The sequence below is a fragment of the Drosophila melanogaster genome, chromosome 2R (genome assembly GCF_000001215.4).
Source record: "Drosophila melanogaster chromosome 2R".
Lineage (NCBI taxonomy): Eukaryota > Metazoa > Arthropoda > Insecta > Diptera > Drosophilidae > Drosophila > Drosophila melanogaster.
The window spans coordinates 23,165,808-23,185,663 of record NT_033778.4 but is presented as its reverse complement, the minus strand read 5'-3'; the positions used below and the strand labels follow the sequence as shown (position 1 = coordinate 23,185,663).

The 19,856-nt window shown below is 44.8% G+C and overlaps 2 protein-coding genes across 4 annotated transcripts in view; one reads left to right on the top strand and one right to left on the bottom strand.

Annotated features, from left to right (window-relative positions):
- The window catches only part of side-V (sidestep V), a 40,962-nt gene that overhangs the window by 18,310 nt on the left and 2,796 nt on the right, over nt 1-19,856 (top strand). For both annotated transcript variants that reach the window (NM_137923.4, NM_137921.3), the window contains exons 3-13: nt 9,378-9,513; nt 12,659-12,867; nt 12,933-13,177; nt 15,008-15,080; nt 15,799-15,950; nt 16,015-16,222; nt 16,280-16,410; nt 16,529-16,682; nt 16,889-17,614; nt 18,649-18,948; nt 19,297-19,700. In NM_137923.4, the coding sequence (NP_611767.2) occupies nt 9,378-9,513; nt 12,659-12,867; nt 12,933-13,177; nt 15,008-15,080; nt 15,799-15,950; nt 16,015-16,222; nt 16,280-16,410; nt 16,529-16,682; nt 16,889-17,614; nt 18,649-18,948; nt 19,297-19,700 (2,738 nt within the window). The remainder of the gene's footprint in view (nt 1-9,377; nt 9,514-12,658; nt 12,868-12,932; nt 13,178-15,007; nt 15,081-15,798; nt 15,951-16,014; nt 16,223-16,279; nt 16,411-16,528; nt 16,683-16,888; nt 17,615-18,648; nt 18,949-19,296; nt 19,701-19,856) is intronic.
- On the bottom strand, nt 376-1,687 carry CG13539 (uncharacterized protein). 2 transcript variants are annotated; one of them, NM_001299830.1, is made up of 2 exons: nt 1,466-1,687; nt 376-1,252 (listed from the first exon to the last, which is right to left on the bottom strand). In NM_001299830.1, the coding sequence occupies exon 2, from the start codon at nt 1,195-1,197 to the stop codon at nt 415-417; it is 783 nt and encodes a 260-aa protein (NP_001286759.1). In that variant the 5' UTR covers nt 1,198-1,252; nt 1,466-1,687; the 3' UTR covers nt 376-414. The 2 variants fall into 2 exon arrangements, with proteins under 2 accessions (NP_001286759.1, NP_611768.1); NM_137924.2 differs by lacking the exon at nt 1,466-1,687 and having other exon boundaries at nt 376-1,256.

Genomic DNA, 19,856 nt, shown 5'->3' with positions numbered 1-19,856 from the left:
GGCAAGTGACATGGCCAAAATCAAATCATTGTCTCAACGGTGGAGGGAAAATCGCCCCCCCGCATTCCGATTGCCTTTTAAATTAACTCAAGGAAAATGGAGAGAAAGGATGCTGAAAAATAATGGAGATTTATCAATCGCATTATCTAGCCATCAATCTTGTCAAAAACTGATAGATGAGCCATTATCTGACAAATTATCTGTCGCGCGCGTGTGTGTGTTCGATGGGTTTGAGATTTACAAATTAGAGTCATTCGGCCCATAAATATTCTCCAACCGATTGATGGGTGGATTTTCCAGGAAAAGTCAGCAATCGCAGTGGGGGTACAGCACAGCTCCCTTCCAATCGCTAAATTACAAAAGCAGGACGAAAGCGTGTCTTATTGCCGTGGAATGCATTTATAAAAGCTCAGCTCAAGAAGTATCTACGATTGGAAACGCTATAGTTTTGATCTTTCCGCCAATGACGTGGACTTCATAGTGAATGTTCTTAACGATTATAACTGTGGTGGTCGGTTGAGCTGGCAGTTTTGGAACCTTGATGGATTCCTTGGTGCAGTTGAAGGTCCACTGGTCCACCGTGGGCACCCTGGTGAGCAGGTCGAAGCACTGGGCCAACTTGGCTGACCACACGGTAATACAGTCGAAATTCAGACCTTCGCGCGAATGCAACTTAACCACTTCATTCATATTGCGAAAGGTGCTCATAGTCATTATGGCCGTGGGCTTGCCACCGAAATAGAATTGGGGGAAATCCAAGACTATCAAAGGGGATCCCTTCATCCGGCGACCATAACGCTTCTTCGTATCCGACTCCTCGAACTCCTCGATGTGAATGGTGGAGCAGTTCATTCGATCGATGAGCTTCACTGTCTTCAGGTAATTGGGATGGTGTTGGATGCGCTCGCTCATCGGCTTCAAGTTGGCTCGTATTCTCTTAATCATCTCGTCCCGTATGGACTCCTCGACCAGAACACTGGCCACCAGTCCAGTACCAATCGGATGGATCATGTCCGAGACTATGGCCTCTATAACCTGATCCATATCCCCACTGGCGAACAGAACCATCATGCGCGGAAGGATCCACGACTTGTGGCTTCCATCCTCTGGATATCTGTGGGCATGTCGCGAGAGTAGGGACAAGTAGATGTCCCCGATCACCTCCTCCTCGTTTGGATGGGCTGAATGGTCGGTCATTTTATATCCTCTCACTTGGAATTTAGATATATTATCTCACAAGCAAAGGCTGCTTCTCCCAAATGGAATCAAATGCTTGAGCTCACTTAAAAATGCAAAAATCACTTTCCGTAGGCCATAAATAATTTCACAGTCCACAGGGAATAAATAATTTGTATAATGGTATTAAAAAAAAAAAAAACAGTCGGGCCGAGAAATTTATGAGACGCCTTTTAAAGTGTTTTCGGAGCGTTTTTCGCTCCATGAATATTCACGAATAATTTACAACTAGCTGCCATTAGTTCGGCGCATCTCGGATCCAATTTGTTAATGAAGTTATCAACGGTTGAAGTTAGTTTCCCTCGGATTTCCTATTCGAATTCATTTGCATATCTCGAGGAGCACCTCTCCGCTGCTCTCGTTGTTTATGTTTATGGGTCTTTATAATCTGCTTTTATAGTTTGTTTACTTAATTTTCTGTAACTTTTTGACATTTTGCTCCAAATTAAAAAAGAAGCACACACAACAGACGAGGGTAATATCTAAGGAGGCGGTGGGTGTGGAAAGGCAGGCGCTGACGTATAAATATTCCCATTGCCCATTCCAAAATGAAAATGGAAAAAATTCGAAACAAAAGCCCGAAGTTTTGTTTTTTTGTTCGAGCGGAAGTGGCTGCGACGCCGAAAAACAAACAGAATGAAAACGGGAAAAAAAAATGCAATGAAAACAAAAATAATAATGGCAGCCAAAAAATGGGAATACGAATATTGCTGTTCCAGTTTTTTTTTTTTTTTTTAGTACTAAACTTGGAGCGTGGAAAGTGAAATGAAAATGCAGCGAAATGCACATAAATTTAATTTCAATTTCACATAAATCGGCAGGGCTTTAAATGTTAAACGGGCTTAGATAAAAATGGTGGTAGGGTAACTTTATTAAACATTAAACATTGGTTTATTTAACTTTTAAGCAACTTTTTGCTGCTGTGATACATTTTTGCCCTGGCTATTTTTCCATATTCTCGATGGGAGCTGTTCCCGTTTCAATTGCGCCCATTCATGGCTCCAAAGTGACTGAAATGTTTTTGTGCCACATTATTAATGATCAACAAATTCCCCAGGCATTTCGCTCGTTTCATTTTGAAGTTGCCACGTGCGCGGGGAAAAACTTGACACTGTGCCGCGATCCACCCCCGAATCTTGGAATATATACATATATGTATATGTACATATATATTTTTGTCATGATCCAGTGCACAGAGTCACATGGCATCAGTCCCTTGTTGCGTTAGTGAGACGAAATGATTTTGAGTAATTTATTTTATAGTCGCGCTGAAGTATTTATTATTTTGAAAAGCGCCGAACAATGCCATGATTAATTTCGCTGCATGTGGAGCAAGTGGCCAACCGCACCGCACCGCCCCCCTCCATCGCCGCCCTTGCCACACTGGCTCCCCTAATCCCTCGGAAAATTCCTTGCGGCATCGAAAGTTTTTCTTCTCTTTTTTTTCGGCTGCCATTGATTGCCGAACATATTTGGGTTGCTGCCGCTGTTTCTTTTTTCTTGGGGGTTCTGCGTGTTATTTATTCGATTTGATTTTGGGTCCTCCTTTCCATCTCTCCAAACTCACTCACCCCCACCCCCTCCACAAACAGTAATGCGGGGTAAACTGATGGTTCCACAATCAAAGATGTAATATTAAATGATTATAATTTAACTGATGTTCATATTCCTGATAAATGTATATAGTTATATAGATCTTAGTTATGCATAAAACCCACACATGCCGTTGAGCTGTATGTATATAGTCATAGATTTTTTTTAGTGTAGCACAATCTGGCCTAATCTAAGCATCTGGGTTGTATTTTTACTACCACCGCTGTTATGCTGTTTTTCTTTCTCTTTTTTTTCATCCGCCCCTTGGGCTATAATTCAGAATCAATCGTTATGCTTTTGGCAGCTTGCAAATTTTTCTTTATTATATCATATTAATTTTATGAGTCTTGTTTTTCCTAAACCGCCTTAGCCGCCCACCCTAGTCGGTATCGTTTCCTCGTTGGTTTATTGCATTTAAAAGATATTTTTCATATCAATGAAGCTCTCATATCGGCGCGCACACACACACGCACGCAGAAGCACCAGGAAAGGAAAACAAAAGCGGAGGAAAAAGTTTGCTAAATTTCCTAAAGTCATGCAAACATTTTTTACATATATCGATTTTCCACTGGACGAGGTCGACGGGGGTGACGGACCAGTCGGTCTTGTTATGACAGGCTCAAATTGGGTGCTATCAAAATTATATATTATTTTGCATAATATCTTCTTCTCCGGCTCGTAGTCTCTAGGATAGGTAATTTGATGCGGCATGAATTTCATGTCCCACAACGATTAGGTTTTCCCGACGAACACCCACCCCACCACCCATCATCAAACGTTTGAAGTGGGTGCACTTTCCTCCGCGGCGACTTTAAGAAAACTTTTGGCAAAACTTGGTACGAAGTCCCATTTGTTTGGGGAGCAGCACTTAAGCACTCTGATTGTCTGAGCTTTGTCAAAAGGTGGAACGCCAGGTGTGTCTCGCTGGCAAGCAAAAGGGGTCGGGAAAACCCGAATGAAGTTCCCACTCACTCATCTTAATGCAGTCTGAAAGCTTCGCTTTTCGCAGACAAACAGGAAAAACAGCATAGGATGCACTCGGAAAATTTAATCAGTCGATAAGCGGAAAGCGGCGTGGATGCTAAAACTGAATCTTAAATGCTGCGAAACGACCTAAGTACCAGTTTCGGTGAAAAATACTTACTAAATTAAACTGCATGTTTTAGGATCTTAGTATAATCCTTTTAGCTAACAAATTCTTCGTTTGAGTACATTTTCTAGAAGTGCTGAAAGAGGGTAGAAAGCTTAAATAATATTTCCATTTACAGCACTACAAAAGGAAACTACCGCCAGGGAAATGGGCCAAGAGGGTAAAAACTCAGCGAGAAAAATTCCTTTAGGTGTCGAACCATTTATGACCTGCCATAAACACGTGTAAATCCCGTTCATTATGGAAAAGTCACGATTTCTAGTGTCAATATCGTAAATACAGACAACCCCGACACGGAAAGAACTCCGACCTTTCCATTTGGCTTTCCCAACTTGCCCCATTGGGGCAATAAAAGCGAGAACCCAATTGCAGCTCCCACATATGTAATCGGGATCCATCCATCTATCTATATATCTATGTATCTATCTATTTGTCCGTCCATCCATCCGGCCGCGTATCCGTGTAACCATGTAACCGTGTATCCGTATCTTGAGCGCTACACTCGATTACCCGCTCGGCGATCTAATCACTTTGAGTGATGGCTCCGCTGCATCGAGACTACTCCGTCTGGCACCGAGACTTGGACTATCCGTATCCCCGAGTCTCTATCTGGGCACCTCCACCACCTTCCAGACGAACTATCTATGGCCGTTGCGTGTTCTGTTTGCATTTTACAAATGTCAACAAAGGCAAATGCACTTTGAGGCACTATTAGTGGTCAGGTGGGGTTGATGATAAGGCGACGAAGGGAGGAGACTGCTGATGGATGGACGGCCGGCTGAAGCGATAAGTGGAACCTTCAGCACCGCGTCAACACTAAAGCGAATATTTTCCAAAATCGAAATATTCAATGTTACAGAACTGAGGCGAATTATTACACATTCAAAGGTTTATATCGCAGTGTAAGATCCCCCGCTCGACTAAGTAATCCATCACAAAATTAGTTCGGCTGCCACGAATGCAGCGAGCGTTAGATTTTCCAACCAAGATTATGATAAAGTTAAGCCAAGCGGTGAAAATATAAGTACATATATACCAAGTAGTAGGTGGTGTGCTGTATATAAAAGTTAATTTATGGAATTTCCTGTAAGGCTGCGTTCTAGGTAAGCAATGCCAACTAAGCTAAAAAAGAAGTGGATGTATGTGGGTTGGATGGGTGATGTGGGTCAGACATGGCTACTGCCCCAAAAATAGTAAGGGATTTCTTTAGTATATTTTTGCCCGTGTGCTTGGGAACACAAAATCCAGCATCTGCTTAACAATTATGCATTAAACAAACATCAGCGTAACGATGGAACTTACTTTACATTGAAAGCGTTGACCCATACCCAAAAAAAAAGAAAGCTGAAACTGACCTAACTTATCCCCAGCCCCATTTCCGACATTTATCCGACCTCAATTTCTTCAATATTCCGACGCATCCCCAGAGGATCCCCTCTGGCTCCTCTATCCAATTGAAAAATACAAAAACACCCCTGAGAAGCGGGGCCAAACCGTCTTCATGTTGCTCCTTCATGCATAATAGTAATTTGCCAAAGGCCGAAGCCCAAAGTCAATCCAATGAATATCAAATAAAATAACTCAGAGCTTCTTCGAGGGAAAGCGAGGGTCTAACGAGTATTTTCCATATTTTACAACTTCCCAGGCAGTGGGAATAACAAAGCAATTTTATTGGGAACGGGAGCCACTCGTCAGAACCAAGCCCGGCTAATTTCGGACTTAATTTAGGTGACTCTGTCACTCGTTCCACTGGCCAATTCCCCACTTTGGGCCATAAAGCAATCGGCAATCGTATTATTGGCATTATGAGCGACTCCCCCTCCCCCTCCCCCTCGGCCATTTCAACATCCGCCCACGACATTTTGATGGAGGCGCCTAAGACTCGACAAATGCCGCCTGCAGGAAATATTAAAGCTCCAATCGACAACATCGACTAAAAACGACTGGAACGACTAAACTTGGGGTCATAAATGGCCAGTGGATCGCAAATTGTCATTGGTCACGTGCAGGGAATGGGAAGAGGGGACTGGTTGGAGGATCCCTGCCCACTTTGTTGCCGTCGTTGTTATTTGAAAATATAGAAATAAAGGAAATAAAGCGAGCCAAGACAAGGGCTACAAAAAGAATGGAAAAATCAAAGGAACATTTTACGACAATTGCTGTTGTTGCTGTTGATGTTGCTCTTGCTGTGTTGCAAGTTGCTGCTGTACAAATTGCTGCTGTTGGCGATGGTGTCGTTTGAGTCATTGGCAATTTGTCGTCAGCAATTGTTGGTGGAGCAGGCAGGTGCCTGCCTGTTTTGTGGGTGGGAATCCACTTGTGGGCACTGCTTTGCAGCTCACTATTTGCGCCCCTCCATCGCATCGCCAGAATGCAGTGTAAACATATCTAATTTGATTTATTTCCTGCAGAATGGGCTTGCTGTTTGTTATGCTCTCGTTGGCGCCAAGGAAAAGCTTCAAAGATCTCACACTGGGGCTTTCACAGGCTTTCGCCCATATCTTTCCCCAATCCCCCGCAGCGTTGGGCAATACAAATGATCTGAACAATTGCCCCATCGACAGGAGGTGGGCAGTGGGCCAGCGATCGGGATCACTTGAGGCTATTGTCAAAATATTTTCACAGTTGCAGTCAAAGCAAATAAATAAATAAATAAATAGCCGGCGGCGGATGGACGCGCTGGCTGGGATTTAAATGGATGACTGATTGACTGGGTAATGGCCAAGTGCCGTGGCCATTGTTTGTTTTCATAAAAGTTCTAAATGAGCTTAGCGAATGGATGCTTTTCGCCGCGGGGATGCAATGGAGCATTCAGAGGTTAAATGCATTTTCCCGGAATATAAATTCGATGTTTTTCCATTTAACACGGAAAGAGCGTGTTTAATTTGCTTTCGTTTTAAAATAAATCTCTGCACTTAGGTTTTATAAAATTTAAATGTTTATAGTTCGGTTCTATACGAAGCGAGTTAGAATTGAATATACTTCTAACACAACTACGATAATCTTTATTGCGTCTTTATATACTTCTCTTAATTTTCCAAAGATTTTATTTCTCTGTACATGACTATAAATTTTATTCTTTGACTGAGCTGTGGACTGATGGGAAATATGGGAAAAGGGTAAGTCCCCCGACGACATCATAGAATGAACATTTTATTATCGGTTTTCTAAGAACCCCAAACGCAGGAACATTGAATATGACACATGATTCCATATTCCACGAACCTGAATAAATTTCCCAGCTGCGCGTTGCCTCAAAAATCGAGTGCTGGGGAAACCAGAATTGGTTCTTCGGCATGGTGATCTCCATCAGTCGGAAATGTGCATACATATATATGAAAATGTATGTTTTTGAGGAAGAAGATCCAACAACTTGGCCCTATCATGTTGACGCCCACTTAAAGTGGCACAATTATGAGGCGACAACATCGGACGCGTAAGGCGCAACATCTTGAGGCGCAGCGATCCGCTTAATTATAGAATACATGATGCGGGAAATTTGTTGCACGCACCATTAGCGGCCAAATGTCCGACAGTCAGGCAACAGATCCGACTAAATTTGTCAAAATATTGCCGTTCCGATAGAAATAGAGAATCGGAGCGAAAAAAAAAACAACAACACTGAAATGCACTTCTGGCGGCACACTGGGCGATCGCTCCATCAATACGAGGGCATGTGACAATAAATCTTTTCAGAGGCCCCACATCCCGATTTCCATTTCCCATTTTTTCATTTTCGACGGACTTCAAAGCTTTCGAACAAAGATCGATTGCAAAAGTTGCGAGTCGAGTGTGTGAACATTTGTTGCACGGACTCTGCAATTAGTAATTGAACTCTTCTGTAACTAATCACTTTGATCTGCTGACCCAAATCCAAATACAAATCCCATTTCGGAGCCATAACAAATTGCATTTGGCCCCAATGAGTTATATCATTCATCCGATTACCAATTGCTTCAATTTTATTTTATTTTTGTTTCGTGGCGCCTCGCCCTCTTGACTCTGCCACCCATCCCCCATCCACCGACAATGTGGCATCTAATTTATTTGAGTGTGTTTATGCATATCGGTAGAGGATTCCGATTCCGATTCCGATTTCGATTGCCTAATGGCAAATGTTACTTATGGCGCTCGGAAATCCGGAAATGCCTATGAAACCGCGCAAAGATTCTAGATTGGGCAATTCTCTTCATTATTACCGAAACAGATTCGAGTTTTCATCGCTGTACCAATATTCTAATAAATTGTTTGATTTCTATAACACCCAATCTGCCCCATCTGCATTGCATTGCATAGATTCCCATTTTCATACGCCCGTGTGCTAATCGTTATAAAATTCCCATTAATCGAACTGAAACGCATTAAAGTAATTGAATTTCAGTACAAATAAACAGGAAGACCCGTCCTATCGGCGGCGGTGCAGGGGGCACCTAGCCAGCTAATCTAGATAAATATTGATTAATATTTGGGAAAGCATTCGATGGCTCCACCATTGGGGGTCCCACCCAATAAAGTTACGGGGGACTTGGCGCTGGATTCTCCACATCCACATATAGGCACGTACGACACGCCCTCTGAGGGGCCAGGCCGTTGTTGTTGCTGCTGCTGGTGTTGCAATACAAAAAATATGGAAAATATAATTTGTATAATTACAATGCCCTCCGATAATACCAAATACATACCAATCAACAACAACACACTGCGTCGGCTCAATGAAGTCTAAGTTGTTTGCGGCGGGGGGCTCTTAGCCGCCAACACCCAAAATAGTGAGGAGTCGGATAAAGAGGTTCGATTAGAATTAACTGATAATTAAAGTATATGTATGCTGATTAAGGATGTACAAACATTTTTTGAGAGTCAAGTCTTTTTTTTGCTTGGAAATTGAGGCAGCGAGCGGCAGGCACTTCGTGTCACGCGCCCATCTCCATAGGGCGACGACTAATTGAAGACCGCTCCGCCCCCCATTTTGCCCCCCTGGGCGGCGGCACGCACAGCGCCAGTGCCATCGAATGGAAATAGATGTCGCCGCATAGGGAACCTCGCCCAAATCGACCTGGTCTGTGCGGAACTGCGGTGGTACGTGGCGCAGAGGCGCCACTCGCTGCGCCGATGATGTCTCCATGTCGGAATCCGCACAATGGAGTGACCGCCTGGCGCTTGAGCCCTTTCAGCGAACCCGCTTTATCATCAAAGGGAAATCAAGCTGTCAGTCAATTTATAGTTATACCCACATCCACGCACGGAGGACGGGTGGCGATGTGGCTGGTGATAGGGTCAGGTCAGAGGTCACATATTTCAATTAGGCAAAGCCGCACGAGCGAATAAAACCATTGGAAATGCGATAACTCATAAAGTAACTTTAACCTATGCTAATTCTGCAATCTCTTTGCCTTTTCAGGACCCCTATCCGAGATTCTCACTGCCGTTGGTTCCGAGGTGGCGCTCCCATGCGATCTGGTGCCCGGAACTGGGATCGTCGACAAGGTGCAGCTGGTCATCTGGTATCGCCAGGGAAACGTGAAGCCCATCTATACGTAAGTTAAAATCTCACTTTTTGAAGCCCACGTCGAGAATTACTGGAAATATTATTTATTTTTCAATTTATCATAGGACTTTATCCGAAATTAAACCTCTTTTCTTATTTTCATCTTCCCCGCGAAATCCCTTCCAAATCCCTCTAAGCCTTCTTCGTCTCATCACCTAACTTTGCAGCATCATCTATTTTAGATTCCGCTCGCCGCTGGGATTTCACAGTAACGCCCCGCTAAAGTGTCAGCTAAATGAATTTCACTTAATATTTTCGCTGGGGGGTAGGTCGTGGGTTGTTCTGATATTTCTCTGGAATTAGCCGTGGTCCCAAAATGGATTTGACTTCGATACCGTTGGGAACGGCAGCCAATTATAAAGAAACTCCCGGTGTTCAGGGGGCGGGGGGGCGTGGCCCCCAGAAATCCATACTGCGGCAGCCAAAGTAGGCGCCAGCTCATTATAAATTCTATTAACGTGAGGCATTTATGTTGAATTTGACGATATAAACATTACTTACACAGAAGAACCAACGTGAGGGGCGGGGGCTAAAAAAACGATGAAGGTGGGGTTAAGGTAAAAAGACCCAGCCCCTCCTCTTCATTGCTTTATAAGCACTTCGAAAAAAAAAATGTGTATATAATATTTAGCAATTAACAATGCCATTTGATTGGACGGTCTAATATACATTTTGAGTACTATAGAATTGTGAAGTGGCAGCAGTTAAAAGCAGGAATTTCATATTTCATAGGAGCGTTATTAACTTTAGTGAATTCTTTTCCATTTTCCTGAGTGTCTAGCTCGCGCGTTGGCAATTTTTAACGAGCTCATAGGAAAAGAAAGAAAAGGCATTTTCAGAGGCAGTGCGCCAGGAAATGTCGCAAGTAATGGCGATGCAGGAGATCCTGGCAGATGGGAAATGTGTGTGTGTGTGTGTGTGTGTGTGTGGTATATGTGCTGTATAGACTGACTGATTGGCAGCAGCAATTCGGCTCAAAGGTCTCTCGTTGGCAACTTTATACTTTTGTGCCATTTTCCAGGGAAATCCGAAGAGGGGCCTGAGGTGGGGAGCCTGGGGAGCCTGCCTGCCTGCCAGGTGAAGTCGAGTGGAGTCTCAAGTAGACAGATGCGCAATAGACCAGAAATTGAATTTTATTTCATTTTCCATTAAAATCGTTCGTCTGTTCTCGGGCACACAAATCGATGATGTCAAATCAAAGTGTCAAAGTTCGCTGCCGTAGAATGTGCACTCCTGTGGTCTACAGCTACAGCGCTACAGTGTGCCCTCGATTGCAATTACCATTTGTAAGGGGGGAGGGGGTGGGGCACTTTTACGACCGCATAAAGTTGAGGTTTATGCAGATATCCCCGTCCCCCAAGCTCCCCTGCTCCACTCAACTGAGTTCTCGCCCGCATTTCCTCTTTATTGTTTTCCATCAATTTTAATTTGCTTTTCCCACACTTCATAAATTTTCCGCTTTCTGTTTGTTGCTTCAAACGCTCTGTTCTGGCTTGCTGGAACTTTCAATATGGCCAAAAGGCTGTGGCTGGCTGGCAAAGGTCGAGAGATTAATTGCACGAGAAATTTGTTTTCCAATTGCCACGGATTAACCATGGATAACCTCTGTCCCTGTCTCTCACTCACTTCGCTACATAATTTAATTATGTTTAAAATCCATTAACATATTTCCCATCCATCTTGTGCCACTTACTCCTGTTCGGTGGACGGGGTTTTCTCGTTTTCGAGTGCATTTCTTGAAAGTGTGTGTTGGAACTTGCCCAAATGATAAATCATCCAAAGTAGAATGGGGTCTATGATCTATTTGAATTGTGGTATAATCCGGGAGCAACTAGATGATAGCTTAGAGTTTGTTTATCTGATTCGAGTAAATAAAAAGTAGCACAGACTTTTAATGGATTGCAATAATATTGTATTTGTGTGCTTAAACAAGAAGTTAAATTGGCCAAGTCCTCTAAGAAACCATAAAGCGGAAGCCTCAATCTTTGTTTTTTAGCCAAAGTGTCCCATTTCAGAGCAGTAAAAAACAAAAAACTTTAAAGGCCAACACGTGCTTTTTATAGCATAAATACTCCAGGCGGAATTTAAATACTTTGTGGGCTCTTTAAAGCTACTTAAAAAGAGGCAGAACAAATAAAAAAAAAAAAAGAGTCCACAAAGAATTTAATTCATTCGAAAAACAAAGTGATATAAAAATTCAAGGAAATACAAAAATACGAAAATAAAATGGTAATCCGCTTAAGCCAAGAGCGAAATACAACAGGCCTAAATTGATCAATTAATTAATTGAAGTGAACTATAAAATGAAAATGGAAAAACACGATTTTGTGGGCCAAGTGGGCGTGCCGCCTGAGGGGCGTTCGAAGGCATTTACATAAATAGCAAAAATGTGTTTCTGCTTTTTTTTTATTTTGCAGAGCCCTCACACCCAAAAACCCAACAAAAAGAGCAAACAAAGTGCTGAAAACAGAGAAAAAAAAACAGAACAAAATGAAAAATCAAATTAAAAGACTGAAACCAAATGAAATGTGACCATTTAAAAATGCTAAAAAAAAAAATAAAAAAATGCGGAGATAAAAACGAAAGCCAATGGAAATCAAAAGTTCTGTAAATGCACTTTACGATGCCTGGTTCTGATTTCGGATTGGGGCCTTTCGGCTGTGCTGACATTTAATGCGGCACTTTGTCAAAATGCATTGGACAAGGCCATAAAACAAAAGCGTTTGGCCATAACAATAAAAACAAAGTTCTTCTCGGCCATTCATGCCCTGCCTCCCTTTCCAGAAATCTATTTTAGTCCACGGATTGTAGTGTAGCTAAAATAGTTTGGCCCAGGGGAAAGCTAATTAGTTATTCCGCTTTCAGTGGATTCCCCGGATTTGACACACATTTCCCTGGCCAATGTTGTCTCAATTGTTTGGACAATAAAATCAATGAGCCAGGTTAACACAACTTGGCCTTTTAAGGCCCGGCGTAATGGTAGGTGTGTATTGGGTATTGGTAAAACGTGTCAAAAGGGCTTTTATGTGTCATTAGTTTCGAGGGAGAAGGAACAAGTTGTAGGCTCTAATCAAGTCATTCTTCATGTATATTATATAGTATTTTTCAAAAAATCTATATTTTTTTCCTTACAGCTTTGATGCGCGAGGTCGTCCATTGAATCTGGGCATTCCCTGGGCAGATGAAAGTGTGTTCAACAAGAAGGCCCACTTCCACCACGACACAGATCCTCCTGCCCTGCGGATCAAGAACATTCAAACCTCCGATGCCGGACTCTACAAGTGCCGAGTGGACTTCCACAAGTCACCAACTCGCAACTGGCGCATCAATGTAACAGTGCTAGGTGGGTTCAGCATATAAACCATTTGTTATGTACACAGCCAACCTATTGTCATTGCTACTCCACAGTTCCACCCACTGCGCTGACCATCCTGGATCACCATGGGGCCGAGATCCGGGACCAGACGGCAGGACCGTACCTGGAAGGCGACAGCATCGACCTCACCTGCCTCTCGAGCGGCGGAGTTCCTCCTCCGCGGGTCTCCTGGTGGCGGGAGCACGCCCTGATCGACGACTCCTTTCAGGTGCTGCCCGACGGCTCCGTGCGGAATGTCCTGCGCCTCAAGAACATTCAGCGGAAGGATCTCCTCACGGTAAGTCATCCACCGCTTTTGGACTGCTCGCTTCAAATGTCGTAAGCCATATTTACGGCCTGCGCACAAAGAGATTTCTGGCACAATGGCTCTACGCCAAACCCCTAACTTTGCTGGCCATCAGTGTTGCCACTGGAATACCATTAGAAACAACTTATGAACTAAGTCGTTCTAGTCTTAAATCCATCATCCACCGAATGGAGTTTTAGCCAGGTGATGGTAACTTGAATACCATTTCCAAATACCAATTTCCAAGTCCACGAGACGTGCCTGAAAATAGCCAGATTCGCAGCTCTGGCATCCACCCCTTGGGGCCCAGTTGGCCATTTATTTTCGGCTGGTCACAATGGACGACTTGGTCCGTGGGCCTCCGTTAATGACAGCGCTCCGTGTGGCAAGCGATGCCGCACAATGGCTAATAGAAATCAAATGCAACCGGGTGCATTGGGAATTGTTCCCTGGGTGGCTTGTGCGGCTTACCCTCCTTTCCCATGGAGAATCCCCTCCCCTTGGACAGCACCGACTTCCCCGGAGAGGCCCGTTCCACGCCCACCTCCTACTGTTCAAGACTGCTCTGTTCTGTTGATTCTAAGCCGGATTTTTCTTTGGTCCATGTAATGAACATTATTGTTAGACAGCGCTAATCCTGCCATTCAGATCTGGGTTTTCGTTCAACCAGCTCCACGTTCAACAGCAAATTGTAAGTCGGTCAGGTCTTTTGTGCCGTGGATGAATGGCTCGAGAGGAATCACTTGAGTTTTGTTCGTGTAATACCAAAAGTTATTAGCTTACACTAAGGAGATGATCTGGAGCGGCGGTCTTGAGCGATTTTAAGAGTCAAATTATTGAATATATATATTTATTTGCCTATTTAAAGATAAATCTGTCAGTATGCAGATTCTACAGTCGAATTATTTAAATGTTCTTTTTTTGTTATTTACGTACCAACATTAGGCAATCATTCACTTATTCAAATCTAATGCACTGATTACTAAGGCTTCCAATGAGAGATTTTCTGATGATAAGCAACTTAAATATATTTAAACCAACTTAACTTGGTTGGTTAAGCTGCTGGCTAAGCCTTTCAGTTGTTAAGCGGCCAAGTTTATGTAGATAAAACAAGCTAAAGCGATTGTGGCTATGAATTGTTGTGGGCATTGAAGCTTCTCCCGATTCGCCCAATCGAACAAATGTGAAGATCAAAAACCATTCGGGCCATAATAAACACCTAGCTGTATCAATGAGCCACTGGCTCACAGAGGACTTCCTGCAGACCCCCCACCGATCGCAATATGAGACCCAAGTATCTTCACATAACGCTAGGTATTCTTGTGTAACCGAATAGAAATTTATGACCTAATTTTCCAATCGAAACGAGACTTGCGGTGCGGCGAACCCCGAAGTTATGCAAATATTTTTATGGCCCAAAAGCGTTACAGTGTTCGTTTGGGCCAATAAAATGTCCGATATGTATATGGCTATGGCTATGGCTGGTCCCAAGAAGTATCGCATTACCAGCAGGGGAATTTATGATATTGATACTTGCATTCGCCGACCTTTTGAACTCTTTGTGGTGGTTGCTCTCGGTTTCTGTCTCCAGCTGAAAGCATAATTGATTAGGCTTTGTGGGCTGCTTGCTTTTTGGCCAAATATATGTATGTATGTGCGTGCTTGTTACACATTTGCCGCAATTAAAATTAAATGTTCAGCGGGATGATTTATCATTGATATTTCAATGGAATTCGCTATTATAAGTGAAAGGCAATTATTGTAATGAGCATAAATCATCGAGTTTCATTGTTGTCCTCTTTGTTTCTCCCCCAATTCCAGATGTACACCTGCCAGGCGAGCAATGGCCACGTGGTTCCAGCGCTGACCAAGAAGGTTATCCTCGACATGAATCGTAAGTGTCCTTTTCGAAAGGCTTTTAATAGAATGCATGGCCGCAGTGGTGTCCACATTTTGTATAATTTTTGCGGCCACCCAGCAGGGGCAGGCAGTTCAAGGTCAGCTTTCAGGGATTTTGGGGCCATTGTTTGTGTTTTAGCCGCTGGGCGTGACATTTTCATGGAAATTAATGTAATTAAAGTTTTGTCATTCCGCCGCAAGGACGCCCGACCACTCGGCATATATTCATCCACATCCATGCATTTATGGTTATGCGGGCGGATTCAGATGGTTTTCAGGTGGCTTCCAGGTGGTTCGGCGCGCTATGCTAATCGCATTGTGGCTCCCTCGGGTGGGACATCCAGTGATGGGCATAATAAAATGTGTCATAAATAATGAACATTTCCATAAAGGTTGGTTATAGATGGGCAGGAAATTAAGCGGCATATCCTTGGCACTGCGAAATGTGCGCGATGTCCTTGTGTGGCAATAACTCAATTCCGCCATGTTAATCAGAAGAGACTACGCAGTATTTTAAATTAGCCCAGTGACTGTGCTAGTTTCGTTAGAACAGGCTTTTAAATATTTTATTAATTAAAGTTCATACTGTGTAATAATTTAGTTATGTCATTTATTAATGGGAACTAGCATGGTTTTCTAGCTCAATAGTTTGTTTATATACATACATACAATTGGTGTAATTATTCAAATTATTATTTTGTACTTTCCTGCAGTTCCCCCACTTAGTTTGCTTTTGCAAGGCCTTAACCATGCCGTAATTGCTGGAACCCGATCCCACGTTACTTGCACGGCCATTGGCGCTCGTCCTCCGCCGGAAATAATCTGGTCTAAGGCGGGACAGATTGTGCGGGGAGCCACCTCCTCGGTAAGTTGCCACTCAATGGGGAATGTAGGGGCAAACTTAGCTAAATATCTTCCAAATCCCACAGACGTCGTCCGATGGGAACACAACCATATCGGAACTGATGCTGATTCCCGTTCCCGAGGATAATGAACGCCAGGTGGTCTGTTCCATTTCGCTGAATGCGGGGATTACCTCCCAGCAGCTGCATGAGGGCCACACCACTGTGATGACTACTCTGGGCAATGGACACACCGGACTCTATCTGAAGGATTCCAGGGTGCTCAATGTGACGCGTAAGTGTGCCCCAATGCGGTAGCTGTAAACCGAAATTGAATGCGACTGTTATACAGATGCACCCATTGTCAACCTTAACCTGGGCGCTCCTCTCGATCCGGATAATCTGCTCAAGGGCACCGATGTCTACTTGGAGTGCGATGTGAAGGCGAATCCCGCGATTACACGTGTGGAGTGGTACCACAGTGTGAGTTCCATTTGTTACTTAGTTTGTTATTTCATCAGGGTCTCGGCCTTTGAGTTTTCATTAAATTACATATCGCACGAGAAGCAGTAATTGAAAAACATTTGTTATCTCCTCCCAGGATAAGCAATTGCATTCCTCCCGCGGCATCATCATCTCCAACCAGACCCTCGTCCTCCAGGGCATTTCCAAGTCCTCGCACGGCCAGTACTTCTGTCGGGCCTCAAATCTCCAGGGCAGTGTGTCCAGCAATGAGGTGTACTTGGATGTGAAATGTAAGTACTCCACCACTGCAACTTTTCCAAGCTCCTTACACAGCAAGAAATTATGAAGAAGTTAGACGTCTCATCCCAATTTATGCTATATTCTTCGTTTATAATTGCTATTATGAACTTATCGAATTTTCCTCTAAAAAATATATATTCAGTAAATATTATGTTAACACCCCCTTGCTTTTCCCTGTGCACTTGTTCCCGTCCAGATCCACCCGTTTGCAAGTCGGAATCGACGATTATACGTGCCGCGCTCAAGCAGACAATCAACATCACCTGCGAGGTGGACGCGAATCCAGTCGATAATCTAAATTACAAGTGGCACTTCAACAACTCGCTGGAGAGCCTCATCGAGCTGCCCCAACTGGGCCAGGGGGCTCCGGTGATGCTGGCCTCCGGATCGGACCAGAGCGGATATTATCAGCGGAGCAAGCGGAAGCACTCGCACGGAATGCAGCAACGCCTGCTCCACGGCAGGCATGGCCGCATGGCGGCGGTGAGGTTCGAGGATGAGGACGAGGACGGCTACGGCGAGTTCGAGGAGTATGGCGACGAGGTGGGCCAGCCCTTCACCCAGATGGTCTACTCGAACATGGTGCACAAGAACCACGTTGAGAGCAGCAAGCAGCAGCAGCGGAAGCAGCTGTCCCCTCAGCAGCAGCAGCAGCAGCAGCAGATGGCATCCGGCGGCTCGTCCGGAGACAGCCACACCCCCTCCGGCGGAGTCATCCTGGAGCGCAAGCGACTGGTGGCCCTGCACAAGCAGCACCACCGAGGCGGCGTGGCCACGCCCCCGACCACCACCGCCGCGCCCCCGCTGAACAACGTGTATAGCTACCACGTAGAGAGCTACGAGAGCTTCGGCGCCATTTCCTGCGTGGCCAGCAGTCCGATGGGCCACAGTGCGCCCTGTTGGTATCACATCCAGCCGGCAGGTGAGTGTCCAAGTCGAGTCGAGCGCTGAAAAATGCATGGGGCGGAGTCCGGAAATCAGATAGCAGGGGCTTGCTGAGGATACCCTTGTTGGGGGTATCTTGCTCGGGGAGTTGGGATTGCATTGTGGTCTATTCTCTTAATGGTCTATGAGTAAACTAAGGAAAGAAAAGACTACAAAGTATTCATTCAAAGTAAATTCCATAATATTATGGATGGGCCTGGTCTCAATCCATGCGAAAGTGTTGCGAAAAAAATTAATTAATTGTAGATCGAGGCGGCGGACAAGAGCGAACGGTCAACATGTTGACCCGATCCGACTGTTGGCCTGGCCAGTAGATAAGTGTGGCACGCAGCACGTACGGAAAGCGGCGAGTGAATCGCAGCACGTTATTTACATTTGACCGGATGGGAGGGGGGAAGGTGGTCGGGCAGATCCTGGGGGCCAAAGGATACGTACCATACCATCAGCATCCTCCTGTCCGTCCGGCCATTCCCCGATTTGGACCGTGACAGCCATAAAAGCCATGTTTACCGACGCCATCTGCATGTTTGCTGCGCTCATGTTGCCGCTGCCACTGTTGCAACTACTGCAATCTGTGTGCTGCGGCCCGATAATCTGATAATCAAATGCAATAAATTGCCAGGGCACATCATTTATTTATAAAACCTCCGCCGACCATGGCACAAAAATAAGCGGCGATTTCGGTTCGTGGAAAACAACTTGAAAGGCCATCTGCTAGAGTGTCCTGGACAGGGCAACTGAAATTGGGCCAGGAAGCCATCAACAGGCATTCAGGTGGGCAGTGAAATCAAGCGTGAGTGGAGGGATGCAGTGGGGATTTTCAAATGTACAGGGGTAATTTAACTTAAAATAAATATTGCATGAAGGAAAGGTAGAGTTGCGGGTTTAGTTGTATGGAATCCTTAATTATATGAACTATTATCAAAGTATTTTGAGGAACAGACTTCGGTTTTCCCATTGGGTAAATAACATTCTTAATTTACATAAAAATTATCTATATTTTCATACCAGACCTTCCCGAACCCGTGAAGAACTGCACGGCCTACAATGCCACGGCCAATTCGCTGCAGATTCAGTGCATTCCCGGCTACGATGGCGGCATTCCGCAACACTTTCACGCCCAGATCTACGATGAACTGAACCGACAAATCCTTTACAATGCCTCGTACAAGTACTCGGAGTTCACGGTGAAGCGCCTGCCCAGCGACTCCGTGTTTGTCATCCGGATAACGGCGGTGAATGCCCAGGGAGCCAGCAAGGTGGCATATCGTCTGCGGGGACGCACGCTTTCGGCTCCTCTGCTGCGGACAGGTGAGTTCAAGTGCTACAGTGAAATGTCACTTCTAGCCATAATTTATGGGCCAATTAAATGCCACACATGATGAGCTTATTTCGGAAATAATCTAGCATTTTAACAAATTTATTGAATTGCAATGATTTCGTATTTGAACTCTTAAATGTTTTAATCCAACACGAAATGTTCGGAATGCCAAAATGTAATTTATGAACCACCTTTGCCACTTAAAATTGGCCCAATTCGATTGGCGAACGAGGGCAATACCCTCGAAAACGGGTTCATTGTGCCCCGACTTTGTGCGCGCCTACTCGTTCAGTTTTTCACGATTTTCCCGCATTTTCGCATTTTGACATTTTCCGCAGCCTCATCGACGGCGGTGCTGGTGCAACTGACACCCCTGCTGGGCGCCCTGGTCGGCGTGATTGCCACACTCATTCTGGTGGCCATTTGCGTGGTGATCGTTATCAAATTCCGGAGCAAGCGGGGCGGCAGGCGGCACGGATCGGGCGCGGATGCCACCACCACGGAGGCGGACAAGGGCAGTGCGGAGCCGCTGTCTCGCAACATGGGCAGCCACTCCAGCCTCGAGGACAAAAATCCGGACGTGGTGCCCCAGGAGGCCAACAGCGAGGACGAGTTTCACCAGGAGGAGAAGGCCTTCGACCGATTGAATATGGAATCACAGCGGATTTTATACACCCCGCCGACGCGGATTAACACCGCCTCTCCGCCGCCGCCCTCGCTGTCGCCCACCTTTGGCAAGCAGGTGATTACACAAACATTTCCTCTGATTTCTGATTTCCCACACATTTCCCACATATTGAGCTCATTGTGAATGGTTTACCAACCACCAGGTGAAGGGGAAACGCTGAGTGTTGCAGACTTTTTGGCTGTCGTTTTAAAAAAGAGACTTTAAATTCGT

Coding starts and splice junctions, on each gene's coding strand:
- CG13539 (NM_001299830.1), bottom strand. CDS start 1,197: ATGACCGACCATTCAGCCCATCCAAACGAGGAGGAGGTGATCGGGGAC.